General features: G+C 53.0%; 8 protein-coding genes across 8 annotated transcripts; 4 read left to right on the top strand and 4 right to left on the bottom strand.

Moving 5' to 3' along the window:
- Positions 1-1,585: 1,585 nt before the first annotated feature.
- INS49_005473 (uncharacterized protein) lies at positions 1,586-2,361 on the top strand (the record flags this gene model as incomplete). Its single annotated transcript, XM_043166253.1, has 4 exons — positions 1,586-1,607; positions 1,865-2,097; positions 2,163-2,273; positions 2,323-2,361. 4 exons carry the CDS (start codon positions 1,586-1,588, stop codon positions 2,359-2,361), a joined length of 405 nt encoding a protein of 134 aa, XP_043017033.1.
- A 614-nt stretch (positions 2,362-2,975) lies between these two features.
- Positions 2,976-4,779, top strand: INS49_005472 (uncharacterized protein; the record flags this gene model as incomplete). Its single annotated transcript, XM_043166252.1, has 2 exons — positions 2,976-4,000; positions 4,068-4,779. The coding sequence occupies 2 exons, from the start codon at positions 2,976-2,978 to the stop codon at positions 4,777-4,779; spliced, it is 1,737 nt and encodes a 578-aa protein (XP_043017032.1).
- Positions 4,780-4,819: 40 nt separating this feature from the next.
- Positions 4,820-5,751, bottom strand: INS49_005471 (uncharacterized protein; the record flags this gene model as incomplete). Its single annotated transcript, XM_043166251.1, has 3 exons — positions 4,820-5,056; positions 5,359-5,566; positions 5,702-5,751. The coding sequence occupies 3 exons, from the start codon at positions 5,749-5,751 to the stop codon at positions 4,820-4,822; spliced, it is 495 nt and encodes a 164-aa protein (XP_043017031.1).
- Positions 5,752-9,375: 3,624 nt separating this feature from the next.
- Positions 9,376-9,774, top strand: INS49_005470 (uncharacterized protein; the record flags this gene model as incomplete). Its single annotated transcript, XM_043166250.1, has 2 exons — positions 9,376-9,546; positions 9,619-9,774. 2 exons carry the CDS (start codon positions 9,376-9,378, stop codon positions 9,772-9,774), a joined length of 327 nt encoding a protein of 108 aa, XP_043017030.1.
- Positions 9,775-10,332: 558 nt separating this feature from the next.
- On the bottom strand, positions 10,333-12,478 carry INS49_005469 (uncharacterized protein; the record flags this gene model as incomplete). The annotated part of the gene is made up of 4 exons (XM_043166249.1): positions 10,333-10,581; positions 10,660-11,485; positions 11,563-11,965; positions 12,070-12,478. 4 exons carry the CDS (start codon positions 12,476-12,478, stop codon positions 10,333-10,335), a joined length of 1,887 nt encoding a protein of 628 aa, XP_043017029.1.
- Positions 12,479-13,278: 800 nt separating this feature from the next.
- Positions 13,279-15,993, bottom strand: INS49_005468 (uncharacterized protein; the record flags this gene model as incomplete). Its single annotated transcript, XM_043166248.1, has 3 exons — positions 13,279-13,908; positions 13,979-15,879; positions 15,933-15,993. 3 exons carry the CDS (start codon positions 15,991-15,993, stop codon positions 13,279-13,281), a joined length of 2,592 nt encoding a protein of 863 aa, XP_043017028.1.
- Positions 15,994-17,063: 1,070 nt separating this feature from the next.
- On the top strand, positions 17,064-18,804 carry INS49_005467 (uncharacterized protein; the record flags this gene model as incomplete). Its single annotated transcript, XM_043166247.1, has 3 exons — positions 17,064-17,175; positions 17,281-18,352; positions 18,420-18,804. 3 exons carry the CDS (start codon positions 17,064-17,066, stop codon positions 18,802-18,804), a joined length of 1,569 nt encoding a protein of 522 aa, XP_043017027.1.
- Positions 18,805-19,170: 366 nt separating this feature from the next.
- On the bottom strand, positions 19,171-19,698 carry INS49_005466 (uncharacterized protein; the record flags this gene model as incomplete). Its single annotated transcript, XM_043166246.1, has 2 exons — positions 19,171-19,196; positions 19,290-19,698. The coding sequence occupies 2 exons, from the start codon at positions 19,696-19,698 to the stop codon at positions 19,171-19,173; spliced, it is 435 nt and encodes a 144-aa protein (XP_043017026.1).
- Between the last annotated feature and the right edge of the window lie 2,221 nt (positions 19,699-21,919).

The raw sequence follows: 21,919 nt of genomic DNA, 5'->3' as shown, positions 1-21,919 counted from the left end.
TTAAAATTACTTTTATTATTTAATAAGTTATTATTAAATATATAAAATATTAGCTAATAAAGATATTTAACTTAATATTATTAAATTTTAACCTTATTATATTATTAGCTTTATTAATAAAATAGGCTATTAACTTTATATAAATTAATAATATATTAATTTTAATAGCTATTAAATATATTATTAAATAAATTAAGGCAAAGATTATATTAAATTAATAATTTAAGAATACTTTCTTATTGCTAAATAAGATTATTAATATCTTTAATATATTTAATAAATAAATTTTTAATAATATTAATTGCTTTATTAATAAGGCTGCCTTAGCTTAGCATTATTAATATAAATTAAAGTTATGCTTAGTTATATTAATTAAGTTAAGAAATAATGATAAAGTTAAAAAAGCTAATAAAAACTTAAAATATATAATCTTGCAAAAGTAGCTAGCTAATTTAAATTAAGATATTTAGGCTTCAATATAATAAGTAATTATGCTATATAATTAAATCCTAAAGTTAAGTAAGTATAACCTTTATTTCCTTTTTCTTAATATATTATTGCTTTTAAGGCGTAAACTTTATATTACCTATATATAAAAACTTATAAAGTAAGAGGATAATAACTTTATAAAGCAATTAATTAAAGAATATAAGGCTTTATTAATATAAAATTATATTATAAGGCTAAAAGCTTTTTATAATTAAATTTAAGCATTTCTTTAAAAAAGTAAGGCATTGCTATATATATTTACTCTTAATAATTAAGTTTTATAAATATATTAATATATTTATAAGCATAAGCCTTATTATAATAATTTTTAAGCTATTATTGCTTATTATATTAATAATACTTATATTTTTTATAGCCTTAATGGCATTATATTTAAAAATATATATAATAATATAAACCTTTTTTTAATATATATTATAAATAATTACTTTATTAAAAGCTTATAATATATTAATAAAATAATGCTTCAATATAATTATAATTAAATTGCTTAATTAATATAACTTAATTAAGAATAAGAAATAGCAGCTTATTAGCTATTATTAGCTGCTTATTAATATTTTATTAACTTAATTAAATACCTTATTTTTAAGCAACTTATATCTTTTATATTTAAATAATTAAAAGAAAAATAAAAAAGGAAATTAGCTAAATTAAAAGTTAAATTTAAAATTTCCTTACTTAAAAAGCTATCCTTTAAAGGCTATTATTCTTTTAATAAATCTCTATAAAAGTAGTTAAATTAAAAGGTAAATTATAAAAATAAATAAAGATGCATTATTATTATGCTATTTTACTATTTATTATAATAATAAGAAGAAATAATTATTTAATAAAGATATAAATTAAATATTAAATATATATCTTATTCTTTCTTATTAAAGGATATAATTTATATAGTAAGATTAAGGATAGTTTATTTAGGAAAGGGAATAATGTAAATTTATAAATAATGGGCAAGTAGCTGCTTATATAAGCAGCGTTGCAGCTTAAAATATTAAAGGCACTGCCCTTTAAGCGTAATTAGCAACTAAGCAACCTATATACCCATATCATACAATTTATAGCGTTCCTTATGATCATTGCAGTGCTGTTTAGTAGGTTAGGTGCATAAAGAAGCACAATTACTCAGGGACTTAAACGCATAACCTTATGTGATCTTGGTATTAAAGTAAAAACCCTAGGTGGCTAGGCTAGGTAAGAACCTTCATATTATTAATTAATTAAAGTTTGCCGCTCTTCCCAATAAGCCATCCAGGCTCATAACCTGTAAGAAATAAAAAGCGCTGCCAGTGTGCAGCTTAGAGAGTTTATATATTCTGACACGGGAAGTGCAAGACATTTGATCAGTCAGCCAATGGATATGGACGTGGTGAAGGATTCGCAGTGATTGTTGTCAAGCCACTGGACCTCGCCATTGCTGACGGAGACCCAATCCGCGCCGTTATCCGTGGGACAGCAGCGAACCAAGACGGCCAGACCAAGGGCTTCACGCAGCCTAGCTCGGAGGCGCAGGCATATCTGATAAGAAGCATCTATCGTTCCGCTGGCTTGCAGCTTGATGGAGCTGGATATGTTGAGGCACATGTAAGCATCCTAAACCTTTGATCTATCTCCGTCAGAACATCTGCTCTAACAATGATGTCTCATAGGGCACCGGTACACAAATCGGAGACTTTGAGGAGACAATGGCATTGTCCAAGACGATTGCATCAACATTCTCCAAAGGACAGAAGCTGATCGTGGGATCAGTCAAGCCCAACGTAGGTTTTACAATCCAACTGCTTAAGTGACAAAACTAACACTGCCTAGATTGGTCATTTGGAAGCCGCCGTGGACTCGCGGGCGTGATGAAGAGTGTGATGATGCTGGAAAAAGGCATGATCCCTCCGAACATTCACTTTAACAATCCCAATCCGAAGATCAACTTCGACGAAAATCATCTTCAGGTGCCTACTGCAGTAATGCCCTGGCCGAGCGAGGGACCTCGTCGCATCAGCGTCAATTCATTCGGATACGGAGGAGCCAGCACCCATGTCATTCTGGACGACGCATACAGCTACCATGAACAAAGTTGGTTATCTGGTAATCACGCCACCATCCTGTCCCAGGTGAACGGCTTCACCACTTGGGACAAGCCGAGCTCATCTCTGTGCCGAGCCTTTCCCATCAGTGCCACGACAAGGAGGGGCTCGGTAGAGTCAAGCTCGCCCTGGCAGAATATTTGGCGCATAAGTCGGATCAACTGAGAGGAATAAAGGAAAGAAATAGCTTCCTCGACGATCTTTCTTTTACTCTCAGTGAGAGGATCGCATTTTCAGTGGAAAACGTATTTCACTGCTTCATCACTCGAAGACTTGCTGTGTGCTGTGCTGGCGGACAACACGGCACTGCCCGCACGTCCATCATCTCGCAAACCTCGTCTGGGTCTCGTCTTCACCGGCCAGGGTGCCCAGTGGGCCCGCATGGGTATGGACCTTATGCAATACCCGGTCTTCCGAGACAGCGTCGAAGCCGCGGATCGCTATCTACAGGACCAGCTAGGGTGCACGTGGTCTGGCTGCGAGGAGCTTGAAAGGGGAAGGTCCACATTGAGGCTCCGAATGCCCCAATACAGCCAGAGCCTTTGCACTGTGCTTCAAGTCGCCCTCGTGGAACTCCTCGAATCATGGGACATCAGGCCAGTGGCAGTCGTCGGACACTCGAGCGGAGAAATCGCGGCCGCCTACTGCCAAGGACCCATCTCTCGGGAGGATGCCTGGAGGGTGGCATATTTCCGCGGAGTGTTGTCTGCGAAGCTCAAGGCCTGTGGAATTGAGGGTTCGATGATGGCAGTTGGGATATCTCCGGAAGGCGCCGGCGAGATAATCTCAAAATTGGCCCCGAAAAAGGTTCACGTTGCCTGTGTGAACTCCCCAGGGAGCGTCACCTTGTCGGGTGACGCAGAGGCCATCGACATGGTCTACGACGCCCTCCGAGAGAGGGGAATCTTCGTTCGCAAGCTGCAGGTGGATGTCGCCTATCACTCACCGCACATGCAGCTTGTCGCCCGCGGCTGCTGGGAGACCATTGCTGACGTGTCGACCAATTTCTCCCCAGGAAAATGCAGCATGTACTCCAGTGTCACCGGGGAGCTGGTCCAGCCAGGAGGACTCGTGTCCGCATGTTGGGTCAAGAACCTGATATCACCCGTCCAATTCGCCACGGCAGTACAGCAACTCGCGACTAAGGAGAAGGCTCTGGATCTTCTAGTCGAGGTCGGACCCCATGCCACACTGCAAGGACCATCCACCCAGAGTTTGCAGAATATTGACATTTCCGATCTGCCGTATCACTCCGTTCTTCTGAGAAATCAAAATGGAGTCGAAACGGCTTTGAACCTGGCTGGCTCGCTCTCTGCTCAAGGCTACCTCACATGGCTAAATCGAGATACCAGTCGGAATTATGTATCGATCAAGATTTCGGTCTTCCCAGCGATTAATCAATACACGTACACTCCAGCATTTCGTCCATCCAACTTGCATGCACACTTGACTAGTCCGGTGTCTGGCTCTCAGGTCCGGGCTCCAGGTGCGCACCTGTATGTTCGGCGGCGAGCACATGTCGGTGCAGAGCCAGTACCTCGCCGTGACCGGGCAGGTCGAGCTCCCGAGGCACGTGTACGAGCCGGCCCGCAAGCTCGGGACCGCGGCCGTCATCGGCAACACCCAGGACACTCGGTGTCTTTTCGGGCTCCTCTCGAAGGCGCCCGACAGGTCGAGTGCCGTCTTCTACTGGGTACTGGGAATCCGCTCCGACGACCCGGCGGGAGAGGCAGCGTGGCTGGGGAAAGCAAGCCAGGAAGAGCTGTACGACAAGGCGGCCGATCTCACGGAGGGGTGGCCCTCGGTGTTGAGGGACATCATAGAGCACACGGGCCCCGCGGGCATGTTCACGCCGCCCATCAACTTCTTCGAGTTCGTGCCCCCGGACAAGCTGCCCGGCAAGCGGGTGACGCTCCTTGGCGATGCCGCCCACGCGATGATCCCATTCCGCGGAGGGGGCGCCAACACGGCCATCAGGGACGCGTGCGAGCTTGCCGAGCTGATCATCCAGGCACATCAGGAGGTTGGGGTGCTGGTGCCGTATGAGGAGGTGATGCTGCCCAGGGGAAGGGACATAGTCTTGGCGAGCAGGGCGGCGGGTGAGTCGATAGAGAAGATGTATCAGGCTGTTCGGGCTGCGGGACACTTCGGTGGGGCGCCTCCTCCTAAGACCAAGCAGTATTAGTATTCTACAAATGAAAACCATCCTCGTCTGTTTTTGTCTGTTAGCATTGTACGATAATCTCTTGAGTGCTCGAGAACGAAGTCTGCTTCATCCAATCCCAACCCCCTTTTGGATCACTGAGCCAGGGCTGCTTGGTGGTCTTGAGTATCTGCTCGGTCTTGCAACGCCTCTCGTCAGGGAAGAGGTGGTCGACCTCGGCCGCCGCGATGGACAGCGGCCCGCCCAGCCTCGCGAGCTCGTCCTCGCCCATGAAGCTGGGGTGCGCGACACAGCCGACCTGGATTCTGTACAATGGCGTACGAGGTACTGATACACTTCAGAGACAATCTTGTCCACACAACATCTTTTGTGGCAGACGCACACCGAGACGCCTAGGGTGATTGGTCTCTTACCTTGGCTCCAAAACAATACCCAACAGCCCCGGGCCTCTTGATTCCATACTCTCCCTTCAGGACATTTTATAGTGTCCACGATGATAGGGTCGACGACTTCTTCGGTGTGCGAATTCTTCCCGTTGCTTCCATGCGCGAGCCACCCTTAAATATTATAGGACGGATCCTCTGTCTTGTGGACGGGAACCGGATCGCCGTAGAACAGGTCAACCAGCAAGGTTAGGTACCCGGCCGCTGCGAACTCGTCCGCGAGCAGCCTACTGTTCTGCCAAACGCCCATGATATCGGATAAGAACAGGATCGCTGCATTCTTGTGGGACTTTTCTGGCGCAGGTTCTGCAAGGTAGGCATCATACTTGCCGGCTACCCTGATGTTGCTGCCTTTAGGAGTTCCCCTGGTGAGATAGTCAGTACGCTGCGAGCGGTGCATTACATTGGGGAGAAAGTGCATCCGTTGTCAAAAACATCAAAGCGCTGTCCCATAGAGTGTTGGGACTGAACTATGTGACAAGAGACGGCCCGGTACTTACTGGTGCCTGCAGCCGACAGTGCAGCAAGCCGAGGGAGGATACGAAGCCATGATAGATATGCCTTCTGGTCTTCACTTCTAGCCGTGTTTCGATGTCAACAATTCAAAGAAGCTGAGTTTAATCCTCGTGCATCCAGAGAGTAGTAAAAGACCGGTCAGGAATTTTGCCAGGTCAGGATGAATGGTGACTGCAACTTCCAACTCTTAATGCACCAGGGAGGGGGATATTGAAGAGTCAAGTTAGGAACATAACTCTCAATGCCGTGACCTCTCAATCCAGGAGAAGGATTCTTTCTACGCATTGGGGTTCAAAGTCTGGTAAACTATGACAATGGGTTAATGTACTATAGTGCACCCAATTAAGTGGGTGCCATCAAGTAAGGGTGGCACCCGTGAGCCACTTGGAGCATTATTCGGTGGCACAAAATGCGAGTGGGTCTCAACAACCAGAACAAAGTCTTAAGTAAGGGCCTCATGCTTGAAAGAGTGGTACCAGAGGTACCTTTTCACTGGCGTTCGACTTGCCTCTCACCGGGATGGTCTCACTCACTATTCTGGAAAGCCGAGAGGAAGAAAAACAGAATATGGAAACGAAGAGAGGACGTCGCCGACAGGAACGAACCTGCGCACCCGAAGGTATTGCCTTACAGCTATTTCTCCATAAAACGGGTTTTTGCAATAGCAGGGCAACGGATTAACCACTCTCCCACAGCGGCTGGGATTGATCAAGGTCATCAATGTTGACTCATATCGGTCGGCCAATTTTCGTGCCACACGTCACGCATGGCCACCACTGCATCCTCTGTCCTGTCTCCGTCCCCACTGCCTAATCGTCAGCTGCCAAGGACACCAATCCAACGCAGCGAGTGGCGACAGTGGGGAAGCAAAGGCCTGAGGAGCCACAGCAGCGGTACTGAAGGCGGCAGGCTGGTGGCGGATCGCCCCCATGTGGTTTGTAGACTTCATACCGCAACGTGCGGCCAAAATGCATACGTGCAGCTCGGTGGCGCCTGTCCCCACCAGCAGTTGCAGTCCTGTTCACAGATTTCGAGGCGGCAATTTGGTTATGCAAGGGCTGTGGTGTTCTCCTGTTCTGAAACCACAAGATTGTGGATGTTCCTCCCGGACTGCCTTCGAGAACATGTCCCGTCGTGACTTCAAATCAACCAGGTGTGGCAAAAAGAGTCAGCGTATAGACAGCTTGCGATCATCTCACAGGCCTAATCGACCCAACGTTCTACTAACCTCGAGGCAGGAATGATCCGCGGAGGGGATCAGTTCAATAGTGGCAACGGTTCTGCGGGGTGGACGCACTTACTATATTGGCGAGTCGAGAGAGCATTTGCAGTTGCAAAACCTCTGATGTGGTCTGCACTGCCGCTTTTGCAATTGGCTATATTAGCCGCGCCGCTCTGACAGCCTCATAGATCCTAAGCGATACCTGGTCAGCGAGATGCGGCTGGAAATTTAGGGAAGAAAACTACCTCGTGTGCCCTTAAGCCCCACAAGCCAAGAAAGTACTGATCGGGAGGTTGCCAAGCACCCATGATGCTGCACTGATACCATCTGCCCTTGCTATTCCCGCATTTGTCCCGGCCACGACGGGAAATGCTCTAACCAGATCACAATTTAAGTGCACTTGGCTGAGGGGGTGTTGCCCACGCCTCTAGCGGTCAAATTCTGACCGACAAGGCTCCTTTAGCAACCGACTTGTGACCATCACCTGAAGATGCAACATGGCTCCAAGGACGTCTCCTCCGCCGTGGAAGTGCCTGAGCTGAATCAGATAGAAAGACACAGAGAGGAGGGAGAATCTACAAGGCACGGCCAGTGTATACCAACTGAAGGCTCAACTTTGAAAGTTAGAGGCCGCCCCTTTTCTCTCCTGGCTCGCATTTGCTGTCCGACCAGAGACCCGGAACGCTCTTGTCATTGCGCCCACGATCTCAAGGGTGATCCCGTGCCGGGTCGTTCGCGCGGGTGCCGTCGGCGGTCGAGTGGGAGCCAGCCCGAGTCAGCGGGAGATCAGCGCAGATCCCGCAGCAGCTTTGAGAGTCAGTTGAACTGGACCAGCTTTGGCCTGCCAGTCGTTCTGCTCCGGGGTAAGCGAACATCCTCAAGAGAAACTTTTGGTTCGCAGCGATTCTGGTCCGGATTGCCTGGCGAGCTGTGCTTAATGGCTGCGGATTTGGCAGTGCGGATTTGCATCGCCGCTGCGGCTTGAGATGGGAAAGGATTTCGTGGCCAAAAGTGGTTTTGGCACAAGGATAAGAGCTACATCAGTTTACCGTCGAATGCAGTCATTATCCAGGCACTAGATTGCACCGGGGGTGTCATTTGACTATATTTCAATACCTTTTGTCTATGACACTCGGTTGCTCAGGTAATAGCAGTGGTCATCAGCAAGCGTATGTGAAAAAGGACGGCGTGGACTGTTACCCATGAGAGTTTAGATACTTTCGTTTTGAGCTAGCTAATCACTTGAGAATTTTGAGAACACTAACTCTGCCCTTGTATGAACGCTGAGCTTTGCCTCTTCCAGTTATTCCACCTACATTGACATCAGTGGATTCTTTCGGCTAAGATTGGGACGTTTAAGATGTCTTGTCATATCGCTGAACATCCGGTCCAACGACACAAGAATGGCGAATGACTGGCTTCTTTTCCCTCTTTCTCTTGTCAACACAACAGGAAGTCAGTCAGAATGCCAAAAATCGACAGTTGAGCCTTAGTAAGCGGCGCTTCGTGATGGAATGAGCATGATCCAAGTCGTAGTGCTACAGAGTAGTACAGATGGGAACCTACGGGTCCACTCATTCAGCCCCCGGTTTACCTGGTCGGGTTACATGGCTCTTTATCTAGGTATGCTGCACCGTCCAGATACCAGGAAAACAGATTATTCCGCTTCAACGTGTGCCCAGCCAATGATTTACGTGCTGATGGGTAAAACTTGACTCTCGTGGCTCATACACTGACTGAGGGTCAGTGAATAGAGTCGACAGATCATCGACTGCTCATTAAAGCTGCGAGCACAAAAGCATTCTTCTCGAAGCTAGGGTTCCCAGCATGATAAGTGGATGATAGTGTCGATATTGGTGAGATGTGTTCCAGTCCTTGCAATCCTCTAGCGAAATCCTATCAGACCCTCACTTGGATCAAATGCGCATGGAGATGCTATCATTCGAGTTGCAAGCCTGATATAGAGATCAACAAGCCTTATGCCCTCATGCCGATGAAAATCAGTGTATATATAGCATTTTGATCAAGTGCAGATGTCTTGGCAGCTGTTGTCGTGTGAAGGCCCCGCTCGTTGAGTCGGAGGCCATGGGGATCATTTCGGCCGAAAACTAAGAATAGCCCTGGCTCCTGACTAAGTGTGGCCGGGAGAAGCAATATGAGAGCAAACACACCAAAATTGATCCACAGATAGGCCAAGGAGCATGAGGACAGAGTTAAGGGAATAGCACGAACAGCAGATTGACGTCGAACATATAAGGTCCCCGACATGTCTGGCCCAATGGCATTGGAATTCCTTGCTCTTCAGTCTTCCAGCTACTTCAAATAATCACCACCTTAGTCACTCCTTATACTATTTCCCACAAGTTTCCAGTCACTCCTTTATAACCACAAATCTCTCACTTTTACCTGTTTTAAACGAAAGCAACTTTCTTCAAAATGCAGTTCTCAACCGCCTTCTTCGCCATGACCCTCGCCCTCGGCGTCTCTGCCCTAGAGCCTTCTGTCGATGGCATCGTCTACTGGTGCTACCAGGCCGACGGTGTCAAGTTCACAGCTGTTGATCTGTGCACCTCGAGGGGAATGCAGACTCTCGAGGGCCGCAGCGGCGTAAGTTCCACGCCCGGCACTCTCCCCATCGCAAGATTCAAAATGCTAAAAAATAGGCTTCCATCTTTGCAGGACTGCTGTATCTCTCACGAGGCCCTGGCCATCCAGGAGCCCTACGGCGACAGCGGCACCGACAAGCTGCTCGATGCCTGCCAGAGTGTCGGTGGGAAGGACGTCCTCGGCACCGACAACGAGCCTTGCCAGCTGGGGGAGGAAGAGGGGTACTGAGCTTTGATCCGAGCAGACGAGCTTCAGGGCTGGTAGCTTGTGTAAACATGGGGCATCGACGTTGCAATGCGATACTTTAATAGTAAATGGCTTGGTAATGAGACTGGCGTTGGGCTTTGACCTTGGGGAGAAGGGGTTGCACAGATATCGATAAGCAGTCAAACAATATGTCTGCCTAATATATTCGTTAATACCTACATGTTGGTCATCCCTCCGCAGCCTGATTCAATTGCAATACGCTACAGCTATTCCCTCATCAGCTAGTCAACCTTAGATGTGGCTGTACTGCATCCTAGAGTACACTGTTTGTAATGCTCATTTTTCGTATTTGTTGGAATTATATTTCTGGTGTCGGGATCACAGTAAGGATCCTTTGGGGGAGCAGGCACCGGCTGCCGCTAGCAAGCTCATTTTGCCCTGTAATCGCGCCCCCAGGTATCAGTCCATAACTTACAGAACGTCGTGCCCCATAGGTAAACCTAATTATGCCCAAATCCAAGATGACCCAGGTTTCAACCGCCCGCCACAGGCCGCCCCTGACACTTGTCGCAGCCCGCCTCAACGACACCCGCGTGCGCCCGCGGGGACGGGGGGGGCGAGCTGCGGGCACGCGGGCGAGGCGGCCGGCTCGCGGTCCGCGTCGACCCAGCTCCGCAGGCTGTTCGTGTTGACGGTCTCGCTGCGGTCGAGGCGGGACAGGGCGCGCGTGAAGTCGCGCATGTACTCGACCGCGCGGCGGGCGGGGCGCGTGTGGGCCCCGAAGGGGCAGTTGAGCAGCGTCACGGCCACGTCGCGGACCTTGTATGCCTGGACGGGGTGGGGTGGGTCAGTCATGTATAGCTGAGGCTCGCGCGGCTCCGAGGTTGGGAGCAGGAGTCAACGTACCAAGTATAAGCCGTTGGGTTCTAAATAAACGTACGGGATGCTGTGAAGGAGGTGCAGCATCTGGCGGCAGATGTCCTCGCGCTCGGCCCAGTTCGCCTTCAAGGACGCCGAGACCTCCTCAGCCCCAGCCGCAGCACTTGAACTGCCAATCACGCCCTCCTGCACGATCACGTCGACCTGCTCCAGCAGCAGGCTCTGCAGCCAGAGGTGGGTGACATGGATGTTCGCGCGCATGATCTCGTGCTGGCCCTGCACAACCTTGGAGTACGAGGCGCCCCCCGCACCAGCGGCGCGACCTCTCTCAGCCACGGGGCTGCCGTAGCTCGACACAACGCTGCGGTCGTCGTTGTTGTCGTACCGCGGGGTGGTGGCGGGGACATTGTCGTCGTCGCCGCCGCCGCCGCCGTGCCGCTCCGGCGAGGCCCACTGCCGCACGGGGCCGGGCGCGTCGTCGAGCATGTACCGCATCTCCTGGAGGAGGTCGCGCATGCGCGCGAGGCGGGCGGCCGGGCTGCGGCGGAGCTCGCACTCGCACCCGACGGCGGCCATGCTCTCGCGGAGGCCCTTGAGGAACACGCGCGAGTGTATTATGAAGGCGCTCGCGAGGGTGAGCGGCGGTGGGGCTGGGCGTGGCTCCGGCTGGTTTGTATTAACAGGAGGCGTGCCGTGTGGTGTAGACGGCGGGGCAGGGTCTAGGATTCTGTCTTTCAAGATGCATTCGTCGTCAAGCTCGAGGGGGACGAGAGCGTCGAAGTTGACCTCGCGGAGTTCGCCTGGGCCGAAGTATGTAAGTCGCTCCCAACGTCCGCTTTGGACTCTTGTGTGACTAGGTGATTTTTGTTAGCATTTATGATACCCGTCAAAGGTAGGCTAAGCCAACAGGAATTAAAGAGAGACCCTTACGCATAACCATAGAACATCAACCAGAAGGCCTTTTTCCTCAACTGAGTCTCAATACAATTGAGACCCTCATACCCAGAGATGCGATGCAGCCCCAAAAGACGCGAAAGCTGCAGGTACTCGACATCAAACATGCGGCTGCGGTTGACCTGCCCCGTCTGGAAGCACGCGACGGAGAAGACGTAGCTGACGGCCCACTTGCGGTGGTTGACGTGGTCCCAGTAGCTCGCGGTCCTGTGGCGGGTGCACATCTCGGCGCAGCAGTTTATCAGCGCCGTCCTCGACTCGAAGTGGTGCACGCCGGCCACCTCCGGCCCCGGGTCGGCGGCGCGGTAGCCGCTGAACCGCGACGGCAGCAGGCCGACGGTGAGGGCGCAGAGGCTGACGAGGAGGGCGAAGAAGTCCGCTGGTACCTGTTAGTCACCTGCCTACGGGTCCCAAGGTGATGCATTGTCGAATGTCCCAAAACATGACAGACGGGAAGCGTGAAAGGAGAAGGATGGTGCTTACGGTCGGTGACGTCGCGGTTGCTGGCGAGGTCGTGGCGGAAGTTTGGCCTGTGGACGACGGGCACGAGGGGGTAGACCAGGTCGAGGTAGTCGGCCATGAGGATGTTGATCAGCGGCCTCGAGCACAGCTCGTCGGTTGGGAAGCCCGGGCCAGCCGTGGGGGAGGGCGTCTCCGCCGGGGCAGCAGCAGCAATGGCCGGGTGTGGAGACAGGACACCGGCTATTGGACGAGGGGCCTCGAAGGGAGATGTGGTCTGCAAGGCCCTGGGGAGAGGGAGCACATCGCCGGGCAGGACGAAGCCAGGCGTGGTATTGCTCAGGGCGGGTGGTGGTTGCGGACGTTGGGCCTCTGTTGCCTGTTGTTGATTGGTGCCTTCATCTTGGAGCTCACTGCTGCCCTCGTCCGGCATATCTTCTAGGAGTCGTTTCCTGCAGGGCCAAGAAGCACGTGGTGAGCAAAACCTTGCATCACTAGACGCGAGGCGCCCCTACAACACCGGATTGGCTGACATACCTGCGCTTCGGGCCCCGGGGCCTCGAGGGCAGCAGAAAGGTGCATACTATACCTAGCCTCCTGCAGTTATAACACTGGGGCTGCTGAGGCTGAGATGGGCCGGGCCCCGCAGCAGCATTGGGGGAGGAGGCGTCGTCGAATTGGCATTTCCTCCTCCGGCCACGGCAGGCGTCGCAGGCCCGGCTGGAAATGCTCGACCTCGCGGAACCAGGCTGAGGAGTCCCGCTATTTCTTGGGGTCGCCGGCGAGGGGGAATCTAGTAGTGGGCTTTGGTCGCGCATAACGGGTGGGCTATCAAGCAACAGTGCGCGTACAATAGCATTGAAGGAGGGGACTGTGAATTGGCGGCGGAGAAACACAGACTGTGGAGAATCAGGCCAGAAGGGGAGAGAGGGGGGCGACAGAGGACCTGTGCTTGGGCTGTATACCATAGGCTGGGTAGATCAGGTCCAATGCAGCTAGACATGGGGTACTGGCTGGGGATGACTCGGGAGACTTCCGGATTTTACGGAATAGGGGCATTTGCTATCCCAAAGCGGATGTTGCCTGTCCGAAATTGAAACATCTCCTCAACAAACAAGTCCTCGACATTGTCCCTTGTCTCGACCAAACCGCATCTATGCATCGTTGAATCTATTCTAAAGTTCTAGTCGACATGCAGGCTTTACAATATTTACGATTAGACTATTGGCCATACTAAGCCCGCAGCCCCTTCCACCTCCTCGTCTTCTCGACGACAAAAGTCGTCTCAAGGAACTCCCCACGGCTGCTCGTCCCCACGAGAATGCCGTACGAGCCAGCATCACTCCGCCAGCAGCCCTCCATCTCGCTCCAGTAGCTAGTCGCACGCAGCACATCCAGCGTAACCTCTGCCGTGGCGCTGGCCCCCGCCTCGAGGGCGACCTTTGCAAAGCCCTTCAGCTCCTTGGTGGGCCGGGTGATGGTGTCGCGGTTCGAGCTCGTCAGCGGCGTCCGCGCCGCCGGCGTCACGTAGACCTGGACCACCTCCGCGCCCGCGCGGGAGCCGGTGTTGGCGACCTTGACGCGCACGCTCAGGCTGTCCTGCTCCTGGGCGTTGCTGCTGCCGCTGACGTGATCACTTGCCTGACTCGTGGAACTCTCCACCTCGAGGCCGGAGACGTCGAAGGTCGTGTATGACAGGCCGTGTCCGAAGGGGAACAAGGGGCTGATGTCGAGGGTGTCGTACCACCGGTATCCGACGTATATGTCCTCGCCGTACAGGGAACGGCCGTTGTCTGAGCGGAAACTCAGGGCGGCTGGGTTGTCTTGCAGTCGGCGAGGAATAGTGAGCGGGAGTTTGGCGGCCTTCGGGGCAAACGGTCAGCATTGTTGATCCAACCTTCCATACGGCACGCTGCACAAGGTCTCGACTTACCGGATTCACATCGCCAAAGAGCACGTCAGCAATGCCATTTCCGCACTCATTGCCACCAAACCACGCATGGAGGACGGCACCAGCCTGGTCGATCCACGGCATAGCAACCGGAGTTCCGCTCTGAACAACAACCGCGGTGTTCGGGTTCGCCGCCAGAACAGCCGCGACAAGCTCGTCAGTGCCCGGGGGCAGCGCCATGGTCGTCCTGTCGAATCCCTCAGACTCCCACTCGCCGCTCAGACCCGTGCAAACGACGACCTGGTCGACGCTCCTGGCAACATCCACAGCCTCCTGGATCGCAGCCTTCGGGTCGATCTTGGGGCACCCGCTGAAGCGCACACCGCCCTGGCCAAAGTCGACGGTGCCCGACGCCTTCACCCTGCTCGTAGCAGAGCACCCGAACCGCACCAGCACGCGGTAGCTCCGCCCGGCCTCGAGCCTCGTGCTCCCCGTCTCCTCCACGGTCCCGCAGCCCAGGAAGCTGCTCCCCAGGCGCTGGCCCTCCACGTTCGACACGACGAGCTCGCCGTCGATGAACAGCTCGCCCGTGCCGTGCACCGAGAGGCCAAAGTCCCACTCCCCCGACACCCCGGGGACCAGCACGCCCTCGGTCTCGGCCCACCACACCGGCGCCAGCTCCGGGTTCTCGTAGTCGACGAACCAGATGTTGGCGTCGTCGAGGACGCGCTCCTCGAGCGGCGCGCGGGCGTCGGCCTCGCGCCCCGTGGTCCCCCTCGGCGGGGGGTCGTTGTAGATCCGGAGCACGAACCCCCTCTGCGTGCCGTCTGGCGTCCTGAGGGATCTGCCCAGGAGGGGCAGGGACTGGTGGCCGTACGCGCCCTGCGAGAAGACGACGTCGCCCGCGGCGGCGGACTCGATGCCCTCCAGGGGCGTGACGGTCCTGTAGGCCCGGAGGCCCGCGCTGCCTCCGCCGCAGTACGTTGCGATGTTCGCGTTGGGTCCGATGACGGCGACCTTCTTGGTCTTGTCGAAGGGAAGAATGTTCCTGTCATTCTTCAGGAGCACCAGGGACTTGGCAGCCGTCTCGCGCAGCAGGGCGACGTGCTCGGGTGTGTTGGCCTCGGTCTCGGGTGCATTCGGCGGGATCGACGTGTTCTCCAGGCCGTGCTTGACCAGCCTCAGCACATTCCGCACCGCCGAGTCCAGCTCGGCCATCTTGACCTTGTTGGACATGACGGCATGTGCGAGGGCCCCGCCACGCCACCGCGTCGGCCCGGGCATCTCGAGGTCGAGGCCGGCGTTGATGGCCTCGGACGTGCTATACGTGCCGAACCAGTCGCTCATGACCAGCCCGTCCCACCCCCACTCACCACGCAGGACGTCCTGCAGTAGCATCTTGTTCTCGGCCGCGTGGCAGCCGTTGACCTGGTTGTACGCCGTCATGACGGCCCGCGGCTTTCCTAATTCAATAGCAATCATGAAGGGCAGCAGGTAGATCTCGCGCAGGGCGCGGTCCGTGACCAGCGCGTTGACGGCCATGCGCTCGCTCTCGAGGTCGTTGCACACAAAGTGCTTCAGCGTCGCCGACACGCCCGACTCCTGCAGGCCGCGCACGTAGTGTCCCGCCAGGACGCCCGACAGCAGCGGGTCCTCGGAGTAGGACTCGAAGCCGCGCCCGCCCAGGGGCCCGCGCTGGATGTTGATCGTAGGCCCCAGGAGGACGTGGGCGCCCTTGGCGCGGGCCTCGTCCGAGAGCAGCCGGCCCAGGCGCGTGACGAGGTCGGCGTCAAAGGTCGCGCCGATGGCGGTGCCGCAGGGGAGGCAGGCCGAGGGTGTGCTGTCGAAGAAGTGCGTGCCGCGGACACCGTTGGGGCCGTCTGAGAGTCGGATGGGCTTGATGCCGAGGCGCTCGATGGTCGCCGTTTGCCACCATCCGGCGCCTGGATTCAGGTTAGAGGTGGGTATGGGTAATTCCAGCTGCGGATTCACCTACCGGCTGTGAGGGTCACCTTCTCTTCCACCGTGAGCTTCTCTAGCAGGGCCTCGACATCCATGTTGACTGGGACAGGACGGTCAACTGACAAGTGCTCCAAGGAAAGAAGTTCAAGCCAGAGTATAGACGGACGTCTTAGAACAAAAGAGGGACTCTTTCGAAAGGATAGCACAGCAATATCTCGAGCAGGGACATGCGGGAGGAGTATATTCGACTAAGAATATCCAAGGTGGGCACGTAGACATTCCTCCAGCTCAACAATTCTCCACTGGCCGATCACATGGCTGGCAGCAAATGCTATCCGCCGACAATGACGTAAATAACGAGCACTGAATCAGGCGTTTTTCTGGGTCTGAAATGCCCGCTTGTGTTTCATTTTCTGCATCTCGAGAAGAATGGTTGGCGAGCCGACTGGTCGGTAACGATCTGGGGGAGGAAGGAAAGGTCTGGAGGCGGAGAAATACCGAGTCACAACACCGCCAACCCCGGAATCTGCACGGCGCATCGTCCGTTCATGCAACGCAGCCAAGTATTTAGCGAGCCTATTTCTCCGCCCGTAGTTTCCTCGTGTGAATAGCCAGCAAACATCGTAATTCTAACCAACGGAAACAAAAGGCAACTGACTCAATTCTCCGCCCCTTGGGCCTCGGTCTTGGGCCTCGGTCTTGGGCCTCGGTCTTGGGCCTCTTCACCCAACCTGACCAACATGTGTGGGGCCCCACGGCTGTTCCTGCGTTCTTCTAAAGTTCTCCACGGGGAGTTCGAGAGCGTGGCCTCTCCCCCACGGACCCGTTTCGCGACCACCGGGCCATCAGGGACCAGATCAAAGCTCCACCACCTCCTCTAGGTCGTTTTCTTCCTCTGAGGCTAGCCCGTGACCGATCTTTACACGCCAAAGGGGGCTTCAGGAGGCTGTACACTATATATTCAAGCGTTCTCCCTGCCCCCTGAACTTCGTGTGTGATACGACGTTGCTTTAGGATCCTCGTAGGCCCGACGGAGCCGGAATCATTCGCAACTGAACAGTTGATTCAAGGCTAGAGTTGCTTCTCCCATCTTTCAATTGTCAGGCCATAATTCAGTTCAGCCTCGCGGACCGCCTCGCCACTAGTTACAACAACAACTGCCACCATGGTGAAACCCGTTGAGGAAATGGCCTCGCTGCCGGGCGACGACAAGCCCTGGTACAAGCAAGCGCACCTTCTAAAGCTCAACTTCATCACCCTGTCTATGGTCCTGTTCTGTATGTCTTCCCTCCCCAAATGAAGAAGCCCATTCACCATCTTCACCAGTCTTGCGTTGAAACAAAAAAGAACATGTGCTAACTCAGACAACCACACACCAACAGCCTCAGCAAACGGCTACGACGGCTCCATCATGGGCGGCCTCCTCGCCCTCCCCAGGTGGAACACCTTCATGCACCACCCGTCCGGCGCCTACCTCGGCTGGATCACGGGCATATACTGGGTCGGCAACGGCATCGCCTTCCCCGTCGCGGCGTGGGTGTCCAACAACTACGGCCGCAAGGCCGGCATCTACGTGGGCTACCTGTTCCTGGTCCTGGGCGTGGTGATGCAGGCCGCCGCGCGCAACGAGGTCACCTTCACCTACTCGCGCCTCTTCGTCGGCATCGCCGCCTCGTGGCTGGGCAACTCGGCCCCGCTGCTCATCAACGAGATCGCCCACCCGAAACAGCGCTCCGTCGCCAACGCGCTGTTCATGGTCGGGTGGTACTTTGGCGGCACGCTCTGCGGCTGGGTCACCTTTGCGTGCCGCGACATCCCCTCGGACTGGTGCTGGCGCGTCCCCGTGCTGCTGCAGATCGTGCTCCCCTTCATGGCCCTGCCGGGGTTCCTGCTGTCCCCCGAGAGCCCCCGCTGGCTCATCAGCGTCAACCGCGTGGACGAGGCGACCGACATACTCGCGCGGCACCACGCCGGCGGCGACAGGGCGGACCCGCTCGTCACGTACCAGGTCGTCGAGATCCAGGCCACCATCACCGCGGAGAAGGAGGCCTCGTCGAGCGCGTCGTACGCCGACATGATCAAGACCAAGGGTAACAGGCACAGGCTCTTCATCTCCATCAGCCTCGGGATATTCGCGCAGTGGGCCGGCAACGGCGTCGTCTCGTACTACCTGCCCCTCGTGCTCACCTCGGTCGGCGTCAGGTCCGTCACCGACCAGACCCTCATCTCGGCCTGCCTCAATGTCTGGAACCTCCTGTGGGCCATCGCCGCCGCGGCCAACGTCGACCGCCTGGGCCGCCGGTTCCTGTTCCTGACGTCCGCCAGCACCATGTTGACCAGCTTCATCATCATCACCGGCCTCAGCGGCGCGTTCGCAGAGTCCGGGTCAGCGCAGATCGGGCTGTCTGTCATTCCGTTCCTATTCATATTCTTTGCCGGCTATGACATCGCCATGTAAGTCATTATCCACCCCCTCCGCCCAATCATAGATGAACGCCACAACTGACCCACGACTTAAAAGGACCCCCTTCCTAACAGCCTACCCCTGCGAGATCTGGCAATTCTCCCTCCGCTCCCGCGGCCTGACCGTGTCGTGGTGCTCCACCGTCGCCGCCATCTTCATAAACACCTTCGTCAACCCCATCGCCCTCGAGGCCATCCAGTGGAGGTACTACATCGTCTTCATCGCCATGCTCACCCTGCTCCTCATCACCGTCTACTTCGCCTACCCGGAGACGCGGGGCCACACCCTCGAGCAGATGGCCGTCATCTTCGACGGCGCCGACGCGGCCGCCTGCCCGCCGCCGGCCGCCGTCAGCGGGAAGACCGGGATCATGGTCTCGCACTCGGACGGGGTGCACCACGCCGACCAGCCGTGCCGGGGTGGTGCGGAAGGCAAGGTCTGAAGGGGCTTGGCGTGGATGTGTTGATTGAACTGGATTAGCTATGCTGTCTGGCATCGAAAACATGAGGTTACGCTAGGAGACGTTATAATATGAAGTATCTCCATGCGCACTTTCAAAGGGTTAGCTTGCCGGAATGCTTCACCACGGGTTCCGCCGATGGGTCTCATCCCACCCTTCCCTTGCTATCTTTCCACGGTTTCTCCCACGGTCCCGTGGGCGTCGCCGTGTCCTTGGGCCAGCGGAAGTCGCCTACTGCCTTGAGCTTCTCGTCCTGTAGAAGTTTCTCTAGCAGCTCTCTCTCTTGAAAGCGCTCGCTTGGTACTCGGAAAGGGTCGTGGGTTTGCCCGCTAAAGTGGCCCATATAAGTTACTCGTGGTCGCGTACAGCTTGTACTAAGGACATGACTCGCATGAGTATAGCTTCGTTCCCAGCAACTTCGCCAACGACTTTCTTCCATCTGGGTTTCTCAACTGCACCTAACTTACCATAATCTCGAAGAGTTGGGCCGAGTTCAGTGAGCACCTCTTGGTTAGCACCACGGTCCTCGTCGAACCCAGCTGATAGTGTAAGCCAGGTGAGACGGCTCTGTAGAAGACGTAGGTGCATTCGCTGTACGTCGGCTATATTGATGCAGAATTCGTAGTTCTCATCATCCTTAAGGGTCTTCCGGCCCGGTAGCAAGCGGTAAAGCCAGTAAGGCACCATCGGACGGCGGTTAGTGACGAGGCTGATGAACCCGGGTATTGATTGGTTGGAATTTGCATTGTAGTCATCGGCTTTTGTGGCCTTCTCAGGACGGTGATGGGTGCATTCTTCCACGGTCTCCCTCCATATGTCCTTGTCGAATGGGAGAAGCTGAGGTGGCCCTCTGCAGGAGCATTGAAACGGAGGCATCGTCGCTTGCGAACCTTGATCAGGCATGGGTGGTGATGTACGCCTGCAATTCAAAGTCGGAGTTTGACGCAGTGCATAGGCATTCCCAAGCTGCTATAAGACATTTACAAGGATTCTCACGAGCTCGAGACGGCTCTTGGAAGAATGACACATCTCACGTCCAGGCTCCTCGCGGTTGCAATTTCGGAATGCATCGCTCGCCGCGACGATCTTATCTTTATGTAGGCGTTCAGCTAGCCACATTACATGTTGTATACCTGTCAGCATGGGACAACACCAATAGAATTTATCTGCAGGTGGCTGTCTCGGTGAGTATTGTAGCCACTCAAAACGCGCTATGAGCTGGTAGGGCAGTCACACAAGAAGCAATATGCGAGAATTATACGTGGACCCCGTGGAGTATATATCAATTAGGCTCTGTTCGTGGATTGCCGGAGGGGGGGCACCCGCTCATCTATTCAAGATGCATTCAAACCCACGCTGAGTGTCGAGGCCCATACGGCGTGGCATACACACTTCATTCACCCTTTCATACCTACCAGGGGGAGGGGGGGTCTTTGTATGGGTTACGCAACGCAATCATGTTTTGAGATCCAAACAAAATCTTAAAATTACAATGCAATACTAGCAAAATACTATTAAAATACTATTAAAAGTTAATTATATTAAGGCTTTAAATTATATTAATATTAACTTTATATTAAGATTAACTTTATATTAGCTAATATTAGCTAATATTAAAATAAATTTATATTAAAAGCTTTAGTTTAAACCTTATTAACTTTAAGGCTATTTTTATTTTTAAATATTTCCATAATTCCATAAACCCTCTCATAGTAAATAATTAAGCTAATAAAAAATAAATAAGTAGTTAAGTTAAGGATAAGGAAAAAAAATAACTTTTTTAAAAGGCATATATTAAATGCTAATATTATATTATAATATATTAAACGCTAATATTATATTATAATATATTAATATTAATATAATTTCCTTCTTAAGTAAATAATGCAAGCTACTTTTTTTATAATATTATTAATTTATTAATTGCAAATCAATATCATTTCAACGTTATCTCGCAATGCTAGTGTGATACTCTCCAACACCCCCCTTCCCCCTGGTAGGTAAACATCAGTCAATACGTTCATCAGTCACTTTACAAATAACTCTAGTTGTTGTTTACCTGACCTTATTGTCCTTCTCTAACACTATGGCCTGGCAGCCAGCACCATGTATTACGCTGACATTCTCGAAACCCATTGACGAGAACAGCGCGGAACACGACCTCAGCCTGGAGTAGTACTCGACCGATGCGACCGACCCCGAGAAGGCGAACAGACAAGCTCGCAACTTGGCCCAACGGCACCTGAAAAAACTTAGAGCGAGCCACAGAAAAAGAGGTCCCCTCTTGGCACTACGCTCCATACAAAGACCGTGGTATCTTGATCAAGGCTCTGGCTATTGATACAAGCAGCCTGAATGTCGACGAAGAAGAGTGGTCGGTGTTTGTCAAGGGGGCAGGCGACTATAAGACCCTCTTGAACATACTCCGCCTTCCCGAAACCAGCCTCGAAAGAAAGGACGCGGGGGGAGACGTGATCGAGGTTCGGATCCCCAAGCAGGTCGGCTATGGTAAATGGCTAGAAACTATAGGAAAACCGGACCGGGTTCTTCGAAGAGTGATGCAATCATCCGAGGGCCAGAAGGGTCCGCGGTGGGAGCCGAGATAGTCGCCGCAGATTGAGCGTTTGGGAAGAGTAGGATCAGTGGCTCAGGCGAGATTCGTGTTCACTGTCTGCGGAGACTCTAAGCTGTGATTCCACATCAACATGTGCATTTGCAATATTATCTGCCCCTTCAAACAAGTTCCAGGCTACCCGGGCGATGCCCGAGTCTCCTAGGCAATCACGCTGCTGATGTAAGTTACCTCCTTTCGGCGCTGATCAGCAAGCCAACTCAAGTGAAGCGTACCTACATCGCACGTAGGTCCACTTAACTCGAGATTCTGTACTGTTTGCTTTTACCTCCTGCCGGATCTCCGAGTCTTCAAGCGGGACTTTGTGCCTGATGTTGTTGATGTGCTGCAGGTCCTGCAGCGTCTCGCCATACGCATGTGATGCGAGATGTCTCCCGGCGCTACCAAGCCACAGACTATTCCACAAGCTAGGGAACCCTCGTAGACGATAAAGCTCTCAGAAAAGCTTGCGGTTCTTCTCGATGG

Source organism: Diaporthe citri (genome assembly GCF_014595645.1).
Source record: "Diaporthe citri strain NFHF-8-4 chromosome Unknown scaffold_18, whole genome shotgun sequence".
In the NCBI taxonomy this organism is placed as follows: Eukaryota; Fungi; Ascomycota; class Sordariomycetes; order Diaporthales; family Diaporthaceae; genus Diaporthe; species Diaporthe citri.
The sequence above is the reverse complement of the archived record's forward strand: the minus strand, read 5'-3'. Positions and strand labels throughout refer to the sequence as shown.